A 16492-nucleotide genomic window follows, 5' to 3' on the forward strand; every position below is an offset into this window, starting at 1 on the left:
AATGTGTCATGGTGGTATGCTGCAAGGACTGTTTATTTGCTTACTATCACCCTTTATCACCATGCTGGTTGGGGGGTTTGATACAAAGACAGTGTTTCTGCATTAAGAAATAATGCTGTCAGACAGGAGAAATCACATAGGTTCATCAGGGCCTGACATGGATACACGCTGCGTAAAGCATTGCCAAATTTTAGGTCCAAGGTTGGATGGGCCTAAGGAATTCTTCTGACATCACCAGGTGGTAAGCTTGTACTAGCCTGCTAGAACTGCACTGACAAAATACCACAGACTTGTTCAAACTACAAAATGTGTTTTCCCCAGTTCTAGGTACTACAAATTCTTGAAAAAAAAAAAAAAAACTTGGAAGTTGAAGTTACAGAGTGAGAGGGAGAGACAGAAAGGAAGATCTTCTATTCACTTTTTTTATTCCCCTAATAGCCACAGTGGCCCATGTGAGTGCAGAGTCCAAAGGCCTTGGGCCACCCTCCGCTGTTTTCCCTGGTCCATAAACAGGGAGCTGGATTGGAAGTGGAGCAGCCTGGGCTCGAACTGATACCCATATGGGCTGCTGGCACCACAGGCTGGGGATTAGCTCACTAGACCACCATGTTGGCCCCTCTTGCTCTTGAAAGGACATTGATCAGGACCCCACCCATTTGACCGCATTTTACCCTAATTACTCCCCCTCCACACTGGAAATTCACTTTTATTGCAGTTCCACTGGCTGTATCGTGTGTTCCTGACGTTACGCTCCTTCCTTGGCAATCCTGTCTTTCTTGTGTACTTTCACCTCTGGGATTAGGGCTTAAGTATATGATTTCCAAGGGGACACAGTTCATTCCCTACTGGAGTCACTGACTATAGAATGCGTTTACAGGTATGGCCAGCCATATGAAACTGATGTGCTGCTTTTAGTTGTGAAAAAGAGCATGGTCCGTGAGTACTGTAATATGGAAAGGGTCATGAGTCATACAGATCATGGGGACTACAGTATCTGTGGAAGGACCCATTTATTAATAGACCCTCATGGAAAAATTCAGGATAGGTTTTCAGGCTCCAATTTTATGAACTCCAGTGTCACTGGTATAAATAGTGACACTGTGGGATGTGGGACTTCCTAAATGATTCTGGTATACCAGATGAAGCTCTGTGTCCCAACCGCCACCTAGGACTACACATAAATAAGAATATGTGAACCTCATTGTTGTGTACGACTCATTAAAGTTGTAGTATTTTAGTGTACCTGAGCCAGGGTGGGGAACAACAGGAATAAACCACATGTGACGTTTATGGGACTGGGGCCTTGAGTGAAGAAAGGAGCATGATGGGCCTGAGGTGACCCAAGTTGGCTGCTTTTCTTGACACATACGACTGGTTACAGACTACTTTCTATCTCACCTTAATTATGTTCCACAATAGTTGGTTCCAAATTTGTGCATTTAGTTGGGGTGAGATAAAGGGGGGAAATGAGTATAAGACCTGTCTATCACTTACTGTTTTACTTGGTCTTAGCCAAGTTTTTCTCCAGATATCAGGTTTGTTCCTCCTGAATAAAATAGAAACAAGAACATATGCCCCCCACCAGGCTCACTGTAAGGACTCAAGGAAACCACATGTGAACAACTAGTGTGGCACTTAGAACATTTAGCTTTCCTCTTCTCTGATATTGCCAGGGAGAAAAATGGAAGAGAAGACATTTGGAGAAGGAAGAACAGAGGTAAAAGTTAAAAGTTCTCACTTCTGCATAGGTGGTTTAGAATCAACATACTAAAATTAGGGAAGATTTGTGAAGTTTGAACAGCATCTTGTATAGCAAGTTGTCATCTAGTTACTTTGCTAAGTGGTAAGGCATTTCACATCTAGATTAGATTATGATTACCCTCCTTATACCATAGAATGTTAGCAGATCCAAGTTTATCTAGCAAAATTGCCTAGTTGGTGTTTTGATAAATACTATTGAGTAAGTTAAAAGGTATCAAAGATAATTTTGTGAACTCTGGTGGAATCCCCTGCCCTTCAGTGCATTCCCATTGGCCATATTCTTGAGTTTAAATCCAATGACTATTACTCTGATGTTACTTTTCCCAATTGTATCTTGCCTCCTACCTCTAATGCAAGACTCTCATCATACTGAATTTTTTTGTCTCCCTGGGACTATCATGCTTGCTATATAATCTGGCTGAGAGGCACTTTGCCTCTCCTCACCTAGTTTATTCGTGATTGTCTGTTTTGTTTTGTTTTGTTTTGTTTTGTTTTAGTTTTCTTGCAAAACCTGAAAGAGGGACAGCTTCTAGAAGGTATCTTATTTGCTATTATGCATTTTAGCCCAGTAGGGCATATTAGGATTTCAGTTGTTGCTTAGTGGATCAATGAGCAATGCAATCTCAATGAGTTCATCTCAATGCAAATAATTATAACAATGAATTTCCAGTATATTTATCCCAATATGATATGTAGTTGTGTAACTCATAGACTTCCAAACACTATTTAATGGAGAGGGGGAATAGAATATTTTTAGTATACATGTTATTAAGCACTAAAATGAATTATGGTCTCTGTCCTTTTAACTGCTATAGTGGATTTTTAAGTGCCTGTGCAGCCACTGCTATATCATTTTGACTTGAATTTTTCAAAAGAAAAAAAAAATCCAGTATGATGTCTACTGTAACAACACAATGAAGAAAATTCTCATATAAAAGCTTTTTCTCTTGAACTAGTATCTAGTGAAAACATGCCACTAAGGTTTTTTTTAAATAATCATAAGATGCAGTTGTTGATATAAGACACCAAAAATGTAATTTTTTTCTAGAAAAATTTATCTCAAAAAAGAGACATTAGCAATAAACCAAATGATCACAATGAAGTTATGCAATGAGGTTGTTCCAGTTTCCTTTCTGCAAAACTGTTGACCTTCTGAAATGCTTTTTCAGATGCATCTGGGTAGCTCATAATGGGTTCTGAAGGTAGTGTAAAAACAGTTCTAAGAAAATGAATGGTGTGTGAGCTTTTGCTTATTTGCTGCACAAGCAATTTGCTTTAGAAAATTAACATCTGCTGTTTTGAAGCTAATCTTAGTGTATTGAATGCCCTTAACCATTTCTCAATCCCACAGTCTTTTATCTTGCTGCTCCTGCTGTGTTCCCACCACCTCTCATCCCATTAGCAAACCTTGAGATGGCCTCAGACTTACCAAACTACTGCTTTGGTTTCAGCTGCTCTTCTGCAAGAGGAAGTGAATGTGGAGGGTTTTCTCTGTGGTACAGTTGTGATAAAGCTGTGGTGGTCTTATCTCTCTCCTAGGTAGTGGCTCTTTATGACTACATGGCGAATCGATCAGATGAACTAACCATCCATCGTGGAGACATTATCCGAGTGTTTTTCAAAGATAATGAAGACTGGTGGTATGGCAGCGTAGGGAAGGGACAGGATGGTTATTTTCCAGCTAATCATGTGGCTAGTGAAAGTAAGTTTTATGCTCCCTTCCTGGTTTACTAATATGGTATAGCTGATAGTCCAAGATTTTATCATTTTCTATCCTTGAATTTGCTGTTTTTGTAACTTTTGCATATACCTAGCAATGAGTATTACTTTTCCATCTCATAATATTTATATATTTAAAAATTAAATGGGAGGCACTAGTATGCTAGAAAGCTGCTACATCCTGAGACGGATATCTGCTTCATGGACTTCCTGTCCCTGGCCCTCTAGCTGCCTGATTTCTTCCTCAGCACCTCAGCCCTGCCCCCTGCTTCACACACAGCCTTCTCAGCTCTGCTCTTGCCACAGGCACTCCTCTATAAAGTAGCATTACTTCCCTCAACACCCACTCTTGCAGCTTCTGCATCCCATTCCTGGATGTAGCCTATTAGGACAAAACTTCTGTAGATATTTTCATGCTCAGCTAAATTAAGCCTTCATGTGTGAAACAATACAACAAATGAACTAAACAAGTAATTCTAACTACAGTTTCTGAAAGCTGTAAATTTGTTGCCAGGCTTTGACTGGTGCAAATAGAACTCAGCTAGGGCACCAGAAAACAGAATAATGGAAACCGCAATGAAAGGGATAGAAGTATAGCAGTGCTGCTTCAGAGGACTGCATCCAATCAGCAGATGACTTAATAGTGTGTTAGGAAGACCGTAATATCTGAGGGTCAGTTGCAATCCTAGCTCCACCACCTAGACTGAAGTGCCTAAGTTTCCTCCTTTCAGATGAACAAGATTACCAATGTCAACTCAAAGCTTTCTCCAACAAACACAACATCCGATTAGTCCTGATTTAAAATGTAGGACAGCCAGCCTCAGAGCCCTGTTCTGAATGTTTATATTAAGTCTTACAGATAATTGTTGGTCCATGAAACACTGTTTAGCCAAAACTATGCCTAACCAAAAGCACTATTAATACCTAAGCTTGACTCTGAGTTTTGAGACAAAAGAGTAAAAGCAGAGGAAAATGAAGACTTTTCTTTTACAGTTGCTGGATGCTGGGCTAAGCCTGGGTAGAATAATTTCTCTTTACACCCTTTCCCACCGTTGCCTGTACCCTGATCTTTCAAATAAATGCATAAACAATCTTAAAATAAATAAAAAGAGAATTACCCACGTCTCTGCCCTATAGTGAAGTTCATAGTCTCCACTTGTGCTATTTTCATTGCTCTTCTGTAGCTGATAAATGACTGATCACTCGAACTCTATTAGAGACATATATGTATGTTTAAAAAGAAATGGAGATGGGGGAACACCAGGCAGCCTGGAAGGAAGGAGGTTCAGGATACATTCATTCTCAAGGAGACTTAGAACAAGTATTTAAGTCAGATCCTGTGAACTGAGCACTTCTGACTTCCAGGTTGTCAAAAATACCTGAGGTCCTTTCGTCTCTTTCCCATTGCTGCCTTTCTCGTGGGATCAACTGCTGAAGTTCTGTAGTGGTAGCTTCTGTGTTTAACTGAAAAGCTGCCTGCGTGACCATCATTACCACTCTGAAATACATCTGTCTACAGTTTTAATAAGTGCTATCATCAATTCCGTTACATATAAGTGAAAACACTGATTGTCACCTGGCATTATAAAGATTGTATTTCTCCAGGCAGAGTGGTGTTGGATTCCTCACAGTCTGGTTAGTTTGCAGAAATAATCCCTCAAACTTGATTGACCGTAAGTTTGAAATCCAGTAAAATTTGATTTCTTTCTGAAATCATAACTGAAGTCGTAACTGAAGTCAGACTTGGGAAGCCTGTTCCGGGGATGGTTCTTGGCCACAGATACAGATAATCCTGTATCTCAGGCAGTGACCAGTCTGCCTACTGTTATTGCTTATTGGAACTCAGAATACTTAACATTTTCTTTTGACTTCAGTCACTGCATTGAGGAAAACTTTATAAAGGCCAAAACAAACAAACAAAAATCTTGGACAATCTGAGGATGCAATGATTGAACGCTCATACTTCAGCATGAGTTGCTTTCCTTTCCCTACCTTATTATCCTACATTCTGCCTGACTTCAACAAAGATGCAATTGCCAGAAAAAAAAAAAAAAAAAAAAAGATGCAGTTGGCCCACTTTAACATTAGAGAAAAAAAAAAAGACTATCTACAATATATCTGGACAATAAGATGCTGGACTCTATGCTTGATATAGGTTTGCAAAGAAAGAATCTTGACTTAATTTGAACTGTAATACTGCAGCAAGGTGGAGGAATCCACCATGGGGGTAGGGCACGGGGAGGGGTTGGGGGAATCCCAGAGCCTATGAAACTGTGTCACATAATGCAATGTAATTAATAATAATTAACAAAGACTATCTATAGTCTATTCCACTCTAAAAATAGAAGGAGGACTCATCATGGATCTGTGTCTGAAGCCAAATATGCAAAACAAATGCCCTAAGGGAGTCTAAGTAAGAGCAGATTCTCCACCCACTGTTGCATTGCGTGGCAAGTCCTTTAAAAGAACAAGCCAGTAGGAGTTGGGACACTATTGCTGTAAGGGACATACTCTCTTTGAATCTTACACCCTTGTAAAGGAAACCATGATTGGGGCTTTCCTGAATCAAGCCTAATACTCTTTTCACTATGAGGCAAAGAAATTCAATAATAAACTCAACCAACAAAATCAGTTAGCTCCATTTTGGTTTTAGATTTTGAATAGGTATTTTTTTTTTTTAGCAGTGCCCTTCAATTCGTTATTGCTTTTAACCAAATTGTATTTTCCATTTAACTCTCCCATGGCTCCTTAGACTCAAAGCATATATAACCAACAAGTTATGTCAGTTATAATCTTATAAAGGCTCTTAAATTCTACCTTGCATATAGTTTTAATGTCATGCATAGTCCCAGCTCTGTAATTATTAATTTCACAATTATATAATATTCCCAAGTTATTGTTTCTTAACACCTCTTCATGGAAGAATTCAATTCTTCAGATTCTGACATTGTTATCCCTTTTCCTTTCACTGTTTACTATCCTCACATCAGAGTTCATCTTTATTATTACCTCTCTATCAAATAATATTACATTCTATTTTATATTACAGTTCCTTAGAAATTCATATGTCTCTGACCAGATTGTAAGCTCCTTGAGAGCAAAGACTTTCTTTTGGTCATCTTCATATCTCTTCTAGCAGTGCATAGCAGCTAATCTTGCACAGTGTGGGTTCCTGGTAAATACTGAGATAAAATCAAATCTTCATGACCCCACAGTTAGTACAAATGACAGCTTCTACCTTTCTGAAATCTGCTGATTAAGATCTTCAAGTCATAGTTGTGTTCTTTTGTTAACTGTATTTGAGACTACAAATTGCTAGTAGCAGATCATTTTTTGATAGATTTTTGTTACACAATGAATTCACTGATTTCTCCAATTTCATATCTGCCCCCCACTCACTGCCAGTGTGTGTTTTCCTTATTGAATAATTTTATTCTGTATGCTAATATGAAGTCCTGTTTCGATTCCAGCACTGTATCGAGAACTGCCTCCAAAGATAAAGGAGAGATCCCCTCCTGTAAGTCCTAAGGAGAAAAACAAAACAGAAAAACCTTCAGCTTCTCAAAAGGTAAACATTTTCAAGAATATCTTGCCTTTGTACTTTGGTTTTTCACTCTTTTTCTATGAATATTACTTTATTTTCCATGCTTACAATCCTTCATTGTTTTCAGTGTTTTCAAGTTAAAATGAGTGTGTATGTGTGATCAGCCAGAGAAAGGACATGTATTTTAGTCTGTGCTATCAGGATTCCCTCAGGAACATCAGACAGTAGTCATCTTATGTTCATAATACTCACCTAGAAAGTCTAATAAGCACTGTACCATCATGTGCATTGCTTAGTAAATTGTATTTACTATGTGACATTAACTCTTGCTGGAATAGCTGAATAACCCTGCTTCTTCTCAATTCTGTGATACATAAGTATGGTTCTTAACAAAGAAGTCTCTTCATTACACCACTGAGATAAAGTTTTTGATGATTGACTCTGTTGTGAACCAAGCAGTCATTCAGCATGTCAAGCATTGCTTCCATGCCAGACATTATCTTTATCCTCCGTAGAACAGGACGGAATAAACCAGGCCCTCACCCTGGGGAAGCCTCCAGGCTAGTAGATGAGATACCATAAGCAGACAGTTCCACAAGACTCCAGTAGGGACAGTAATGAACATATATGCTTGACCCGGAGCTTCAGAAATTAAAAGTATAAGGAGATGGATTTAGAAGATATTCCAGCAGTGGAAATAGCTGGAGGAAAGCCTGGTGTAGTATGATCAAGCACATGTAGGGAGCTTGGAGTTTCTTGAAGAGACTAGGAGGAATGCAGGAGGTGGGCGACAGAGAGCCTGGCCAACTCTGTCAAAAATGCTTCAATTTTGTCGTCTCGACAAAGAGGATCCACTCAGAGTGACAGAAGCAGATTTCCTTGTTAAAACGACCTTCCCAATTGCAGCATGGTGGTTGTACTAGATAAGGAGAGCTAAGACCTAGGGCAAGGAAATGCAGTCTATGTAAAAAAAATATAAGCCTGGAGTTCGTATTATGGTAAAGTGAGTGCAGCTGCTGCTTACAATGTCGGCATCCCATATGATTGCTGGTTCGAGACCTGGCTGCTTCATCTTTGATCCAGATGCCCGCTGATGAGCCAGGGAAACCTGCAAAAGATGGGCCAAGTATTTTGGCCTCTGCCATTCACATGAGAGGCCTGGATAGAGTTCCAGGCTCTTGACTTCAACCTGGCCCAGCCCTGGCCTTTGTGGCCACTGGGAGAGTAAGCTAGTAAATGAAAGATCTCTCTGTGTGCAACTCCCTCTCTTATTGTAAGTATTCCTTTTAAATACATACTCTTTTATTATGTACATATACATGTATATATGCTTATCTATGTATATATAGAAAATTTTTTACTACATATATGCATATATAGTGTGTTTTTATTATATATATGTATGTGTGTGTGTATGTATATTTCCTGAACCAGTGGACATTAGAAAGAAGGGACATTAATTGATAGGATTTTAGGATTGATTAGGTGTGATTAGTGAAGTTGGAATTGGTTTTTTTTTTCCTAAGTTCCCTGAATAAATACCAGTTTTCCAACAATAATGAAGTATGAATAAGGAAGAATTTGGGAGTTACAGAAAAAGGAATATTGAATAATAGATGATTTTAGATATATTCATTTGTTAGTTATCTCTGTATTTTCTCCCAAATGGAAATATTCACCAGGGAGATAGATAATGTATGATGAGAATTTGAGAGAAGACGAAAGTCAAAATCAAAAGAATAACAATTTACATCTTCATTGTATTATATTGGCAAATGGAAACTTCTTTTTTTAAAATATATATTTTTATTGCATTTCCTTTTTTTAAAGATTAATTACATTGCATTATGTGATACATTTTTTTATGCACTGGGATTCCCCCAGCCCCTCCCTCAACCCTCCCCCCACGTTGGATTGCTCCACCTTGTTGCATTTCCATAGTTCAAATTCAGTTGAGATTCTTTCATTGGAGATATTTACCAAGCATAAAGTCCAGCATCTTATTGTCCTGGTAAGTTCAATGGTTTCTTGGTGAGACCATCTCTGGTCTGAAGGCAGAGCCAGCAGAGTATCATCCCAATCAATTCAGAGCCCCAACATAATATTTCCAACCATTTACAACATTATGGCATTAATTGACATGGTATTGATTAACCAATATGTTAATAGGAAAATGCAGGTTTTCTACCACAACCTGTGACTTCTTCATAGACATTTCAATTTTGGTTTACATTCAACCATGTTCTATACACCTTAAAATGACCTAGATTGCTATTCAGCTGTCTCATGCCTATTTTAATTTTAGTCTTTAGCAGTTTATAGCATTGAAGCATGATTTCGCTGAACCTGGCTGTTTTTCAGGTGGTCTAACTCTATAATTCTAACAGGATATATTCAACAGTTTGGGTGAGCATGTTTAGGAGGGGTGTGCAGAGAAATCTTCCATACCCCAGTGAGGAGTAACTAATCTTTGTGTCCCACCCAGTGAGTTATAAGTGCATCCATGCTGACCGTTTCCTGTCTGTTTCTAAGCTTTCCTTGTTGTTCTCTGTCTATCTATTCTAGTTTGGTTTGTTTGTTTGTTTGTTTGTTTGTTTGTTTGTTTTGAGGGGTTTCTGGAGCCACCCTGATGGTTATTACGAGAGGGGGGTGGGGACCCAAAGTTGGAAGCAGGCAAGGACCAGAGAAAGCTCCTCTCCCTAGTCTCAAAGGAAGTTTACTGTTCTCCTGTTTCTGCGGACCACTCAGGTTTCCTGGTTGTCGTTCCGATGACCTTGGATCCTGCAAGGCAGGACTTCTTCCATCCCATGTGGTAGATCCAAATGGGGGTGGTTGACCTCAGAGTTCTTGGTCTCCGAAGGCACTCCATTTCCTCGTGGTCTCCTTGGCAGCAGGGATGTAGTCCTCGGTGCTCCTTGGTACTGATAGTCCTTGGTGAGTATCTGGGAGTCTTCAGGGTTGGGATAAAAGCCTCCTCCTGTCCGCCTGCTCCACTCTGGGGTCCCCCCTGCTCTTTGCATATGACCTCCTGTTAAGAGGTTGTTAGGATTACTCCTGATTCCTCCATATGCCTTTGTAGTTTTACTATTGTCTAATGCTAATTCGAATCTGTTGTCTATGAGTTACTAGTTATGATCCTGATAGGTTATATTTCCCGTTTGCCTCACACCTTCTAGGGTGATGTAAGATTTCTCTGCTCTCCCTCCCCTTTTCCAAGTATCATGGGGCTTTACAAGTACATTAGGTTTAATTTTCTTTTTTTTTTCTTGCCCTAGTGTTTATGTTGACTATTGCTGGGAATCACCAGAAATTCATCTCTGACCTACACAAAGGCTGGCCTTATTCAAGAGTGTCCCTAAGCAGCTTTTTCTGATCGTAAAAACTCCATAACTCGCCACTGGGCGGCCCAGCAGGCAGAGCCTGGCACCATTTGGTGCACTGGCCGCCCAAAGCCAGGGACCCCCTCACTGCCTTGCGGCAGTGGTCTTGGCATGCTGTGTCCTCGTTCTCGGATCCGGCCTGGCTGGGCCGCGCCCCCAGGGCCGCCCGGAGCCCTGGGGGGCAGCCAGCTGCCTCTAGGCCAGCCAAGGTTCCAAACCCTCCCCCACTCGCCCCACCTCTAGCTTATGGCCGAGGGGCGGAGTTAGCCCTTTATCCCCGGTCCGGAGGTTCCCTCCTGGCGGGCTTACCCAGGGGGAGGTGGTAGCTCTTGGGCCTGGGAAATAGCCAGGGACCCCCTCACTGCCTTGCAGCAGTGGTCTTGGCATGCTGAGTCCTCGTTCACGGATCCGGCCTGGCTGGGCCGCCCCCCCCCCCAGGGCTGCCCCAAGCCCTGGGGGGCAGCCAGCCACCTCCAGGCCAGCCAAGGTCAAATGGAAACTTGTAATGGAGGTTGTATCCAAGAGTGTTCTAGAGCTGAAGAGTCAAGAGAAAAGAATCAAGACAGAACCAGATTACTAAGGGGTGATAAAAGAAACAAGTGAGTATTAAGAAAATAGTGATGAAAGGAAAAAAAACAAGCAAAAGTGTTTGGAAGATAAGGGAGAAGATAGATTCAAGTTAAGTATGTCCAGAACCAGCCAAGCATTTTGGTCATGTTAACATTTGATGATCAAAAAGACTCCACAGTTGTGTCCAGTATCAGTGGAGTAATAAGAATTGAGAAGTACGTGAAAGAGTGAATGGGGCTTTCGGGAATGAGTTCATGGAAGTCATTCTTAAAGAATAAAAGATCAAGCAATGATTAGAGAGAGACTTGGCATCCAGACATGATTGTTTAAATATTGGAGAGACACATAGAACTAAGTATAAGAGACACAGCCTATACAAAGATTTAATTTGAAGAGAAAACACATCAAGGACACAGTGCCTATACTAGGAAACAAGAAAGGCACCAGATAAATGAACTAAGCATACACCTGAAGAAGCTAGAAAAACAACAAAATACTCCCAACATCAACAGAAAAAAAGAAATTATCAAAATAAGAGAGGGAATTAATGAAACAGAGACCAAAAGAACAATACACAAATCAATGAAACACGGAGTTGGATCTTTAAGAAAATAAACAGAATAGACATCCCACTTGCCCAACTAGTAATAATGAAAAAAGTGGGAGAGAAGATGAGAATTAATAGAATCAAAGGTGAAAAAGGGAACATAACAACAGATACCATGAACATGCAAGGCATAATCAGAAATTATTGCAAGCAACTCTACACCAAGAGATCAGAAGACTTTCAAGAAAGGTTTCTGGACACATACATACCATCTACCAAAACTGAGTCACGAAGCAACAGGAAATCTAAATAAACCTACAACTTAGATGGGTTGAATCAGTAATCAAATCCCTCTCACCAAAGAAAGAACTGACCCCCAATTCTTCATAAACTATTCAAAACAATAGAAATGGAGGCAATCCTTCCAAACTGTATCTATGAGCAAACATCACCTTAATACCAAAGCCAGACAGAGGCACAACAGAGAAAGAAAGCTATAGACTGTATGCTATAGACCATAGATATCCCTGATAAACATAGATGCTAAAATTTTCAATAAAATACTAGCCAACAGAATGCAACAATACATCAGACAGGTTCACCTGGACCAAATGGAATTTATCCCTAATATGCAGGGATGGTTTACCATATGCAAATCTATAAATGTGATACACCACATCAAGAAATTGAAGAACAGAAATCATATGATAGTCTCAATACATGCATATAAAGCATTTGCTTAAATCCAACACCACTTCATGGCTAAAAACTCTAAGCAAACTAGGCATAGGTGGAACGTTTTACAACATAATCAAAGCAGTTTATGAAAAACCCGATGCCAGCATCATACTGAATGAGGGAAGATTGGAAGCTTTCCCACTAAGATCTAGAACTGGACAAGATGGCCACTATCACCACTGCTATTTAACATAGTACGGGAATTCCTCACTAGAATGATTAGGCAAGAAAAAGTAGCTATTGGAATTCAAATTGGAAGAGAGGAAGTCAAAATGTCTTTATTTACAGACAACATGATTCTATACATAGGAGAACCAAAATATTCCATAGAGACTGCTAGACTTTTAAAAAATGAAGAACTGTATTATGCTCCTGGATAGGCAGAGTCAGCATCTTCAAAATGTCCATATTACCAAAACTAATATACAGATTCAATGTGATCGCAATCAAAATCCTGAGAACATTCTTCACAGAACTGAAAAAAATGATACAAACATTCATCTGGAAATGCAAAAGATCACAAATAGGCAAAACGTATTTGAATATTAACCTAGCTGGAGGGATCACAATTCCAGACCATAGAACATATTAAATGGCAGTAGTTATCAAAACAACCTGGTATTGTTACATAAATGGAGAGAAGACCAGTGGAGCAGAATGGAAACATCAGAAGGGAGCTCACACATGCACAGCCATCTAATCTTCAACAAGTGAACAGAAACCAACCTGGGGAAAAAGTTGGTCTCTTCAACAAATGCTGTTGGGACAATTGGATAGCAGCCTGCAGAAGTAAGAAACAAGATCCTCACCTTTCACTATATACAAAAATCAGATCTGAGTGGATAAAGGATCTAAACCTACACCCAGAAACCATCAAACTCTCAGAAAAAAATTGTAGGAAATACTCTACAAGATATAGGCGTAGGCAGATTTCCTAGAAAAATATCCAGAAATATCCAAAGCTCAGGCATTCAAGACCGAAATAAACAAATGGGACTACATCAAACTAAGAATCTTCTGCACAGGAAAGGTAACAGTCAGCAAAGTGAAGAGGCAAGCAACAGGATGGGAGAAAATCTTTGTATACTACACTACAAATAGGAGCTAGTATCCAAGATATATAAAGAACTCCAGAAAAGCCACAACAAAATAAACAAAACAGTCAAGAAATGGACAAAGGAAAAGGAACAAATCCAAATGGCTATCAGACATGAAAAAATGTTCAAGCTCCCTAGCAATAAGGGAAATTTAAATAAAACCAACACTGAGGTTCCACTTCACCCCGATGAGAATGGCGTACATACAGAAAACTGCCAACACCTGCTGGCAAGGATGTGGAGGGTGGAAATACCCTACTCCATTGCTGATGGGACTGTAGACTGGTGCAGCCACTTTGGAAGTCAGTGTAGACAATACTTAGGCAACTGAGAATTCACCTACCATATGACCAAGCAATCCCACTCCTGGGAATGTATCCAAAAGAACTGATACATACTCATGAGAAAGCAGCCTGCACTTCGATATTGCAGCACAATCAGCAATCGCAAAAACATGCAATCTAGATTCCAACTGAAGCAGGACTGGATTAAAAAAAATTGGTATGCCTATGCTATGGAATACTACTCAGCTATTAAAAAGAATGAAATTTTACCATTTGCAACCAAATGGGCCCAATTGGAGACCATTATATGCTAAATGAAATGAGCCAATCCCAAAAGGACAACTATCATATGTTTGCTGACAGCTTTCATTCAGAATGCAAAACAAAAAATAAGGTAAACAAGCATACATTTGTACACATACAAAGAGTGTGATGGAGACCAGAGTACCAGGAAATCAGAAAAAAAAAGACAGACTGCATCTCTACAACTGAATAAAACTGGACCTTCAATAAACCTAAATATACCTAGACAACAGAATATTAAATTTTCTGCCATTGCCTATGCCAATAGTGTCATGACCCACGTAAACAGAAAAAAAGAGTCAAGACTAACCTGATAGGCTATTTTACTGTAAAACACAAGGAGCAATGGAAAGGAGATATTATAAATCTCCCTTTTAAAAAAAAACTTCATTTTCCTTCGAAAGTCAGATTTACAGAGAGAGGGAGACAGAGAGAAATATCTTCTGTCCACTGGTTCACTCCCCAAGTGCCCACAATAGCCAGAGCTGAGTGGATCTGAAGGCAGAAGACAGGAGCTTTCTCCAGGTCTCCGATGTGGGTGCAGGGTCCCAAGGCCTTGGACCACAAGCAAGGAACTGGACAGGAAGTGGAGCAGACGAGATATGAACCCAAAATCGGTGCCCATTTTGGGATCCCAGCACATGCAAGGCAAGGACTTTAGCCACTGGGCTACCATGCCAAGCCCCAGAAATGTCCCTTTTAATACTGTTTTTACTACATCTCCTGGATTCTGATATTTTTGTTTTCATTTTCATTTCTTCAAAAAAGTTTTTTTTCCTTGTTAATTTCCTCACTGACGCATAGATCATACAGTAGCATCATTTCCTTCAAGAAGGTTTTTGATTTTCTTTTTAATTTCTTCAGCAATATATTGGTCATGCAGTAACATGTTAAACTTTATGTTGTGAATTTTCCAGTTTTTTTTTCCTGTTGTTGATTTTGTTTTATGGCTTTTCAATTAAGGGGATTCATGGAAACTGTAAGATACTGTCATAACCAGAGGTGAGGATGCAATGCAGTATGCATCTCTACTTATAAAGCAAAGATGGACTGCCAATGAAACTGTTAAATATACCTTGATAATAGGATGCTGGACACTCTGTCATTGTCCATACCTACAATGTCAGGATGCACTTAAATAGCAAAATGATGGACTTATGGCTGTTTCTAAAGTACTATACTATTGTAATAATATGAGGGAAATCAGGGGGAGGGGAGGGTGGGAATTGGGGGAAAGAGAGTGGGAAGTCCCAGAGCCTATGGAACTATATTATAAAAAAATAATAATTTTTAAAAAGGCAATTTGGCAGTGGTTGCCTTTGACAAAGGGACTACAAAGGATACAGTAAGGAACTGACAAAGAATTTGAGCGAATAATATTACCCACTGTTTCAGAATTGGGACTAGATTTAAGAATTTAGGAATATGCTTGTCTTAATTCAAGTTACTATGAGAAATATACTATAGACATGACAGTGGGAGGGGGGTGGGAAGAAGGGTAGGGCTTAAACCGCAAGCATGGATTTCTCATGGTTTTGGAGGCTGAAAAGCCCAAGATCAAGTTGCTGATAGATCCCTTGTCTGCTGAGGTCCCACTTCCTGATGTACAGCTGTGTTGTTTTCTAGAGAAACAGAGAGAAAGCTCAGCTGTAAATATGTAAAAGCCACTAATCCTTTTCATGGATTCTTCCCCCACCCCCATGACCTCATTACTTCCTGGATTCCTCCTAACAATAATAATACCACATTGAGGACTAGCATTTCAGTGTACAAATTTTATGGTATACAAGTATGCAGTTGATAAGAGTACTAATCTAATTTACAAAGTAAAGATATTTAATGCTCTGGAGACATTTGTAACACTGTCATAGGGGAGTCTTTGTGACAGCTAATAGTATTTGCAGTCTATATATAAATAAAAAGTCAGGTGCTATGAAAGACAGCCTTTAGCTCTAGTAACTTACTTTTATCTCTATCTCTATGATCCTGACCTTTGAGATTGAGGTTATCTAACCCCACCTCTGCTAAGTGTGTTCCTGTCCAGTGACTTCTGATTAATTTTGGTAGAAGAGATAAGAGGGGCTCTCTCATATTTTACTGGCTACCTGTGAAATTGGTATTACCACTTCCTCTTCCAGATCACCTGCATTCCTATGGAGGAGAACTTCTCACTTGCTTTCAAGACTCCTCAGTTCTCACAGCCTGGTACCATTCTGTTGGGCTGGATTCACTGCACAATAGTCTTGGTTTAGACTTTGTTGATTTTCAAGTTTGTTTATCCTCCCCCCTCGCAGTTGATCCCTGTGCTTCAAATGTGGCCTTTGTGTTCACCTCCAGGTAGACCACTTTGGTATCCAATTTAACTCCTAAAGGTGTGCTTCAGGCCAATTCCACCAATATCCAAACCCTAAATCAAACAGATCTCACAGAATTTGCAGACATACAAAAGAAAACATTTTTTTAAAAAGAAACTAGGTAAAGTAAAAGTGTTCTGGAAGATGAGGATGCATTTAGGCAAGGGGGCAAAAGAATTCTTATGGAGAAGATGG

General features: G+C 39.7%; 1 protein-coding gene across 1 annotated transcript in view; it reads left to right on the plus strand.

The window, feature by feature from the left end:
* The window catches only part of AHI1 (Abelson helper integration site 1), a 193350-nt gene that overhangs the window by 141936 nt on the left and 34922 nt on the right, over nucleotides 1-16492 (plus strand). The window contains exons 22-23 of the mRNA XM_012927595.2: nucleotides 3301-3463; nucleotides 6951-7048. Of these exons, the coding sequence (XP_012783049.2) occupies nucleotides 3301-3463; nucleotides 6951-7048 (261 nt within the window). The remainder of the gene's footprint in view (nucleotides 1-3300; nucleotides 3464-6950; nucleotides 7049-16492) is intronic.

The sequence above is a fragment of the Ochotona princeps genome, chromosome 1, assembly GCF_030435755.1.
Source record: "Ochotona princeps isolate mOchPri1 chromosome 1, mOchPri1.hap1, whole genome shotgun sequence".
In the NCBI taxonomy this organism is placed as follows: Eukaryota; Metazoa; Chordata; class Mammalia; order Lagomorpha; family Ochotonidae; genus Ochotona; species Ochotona princeps.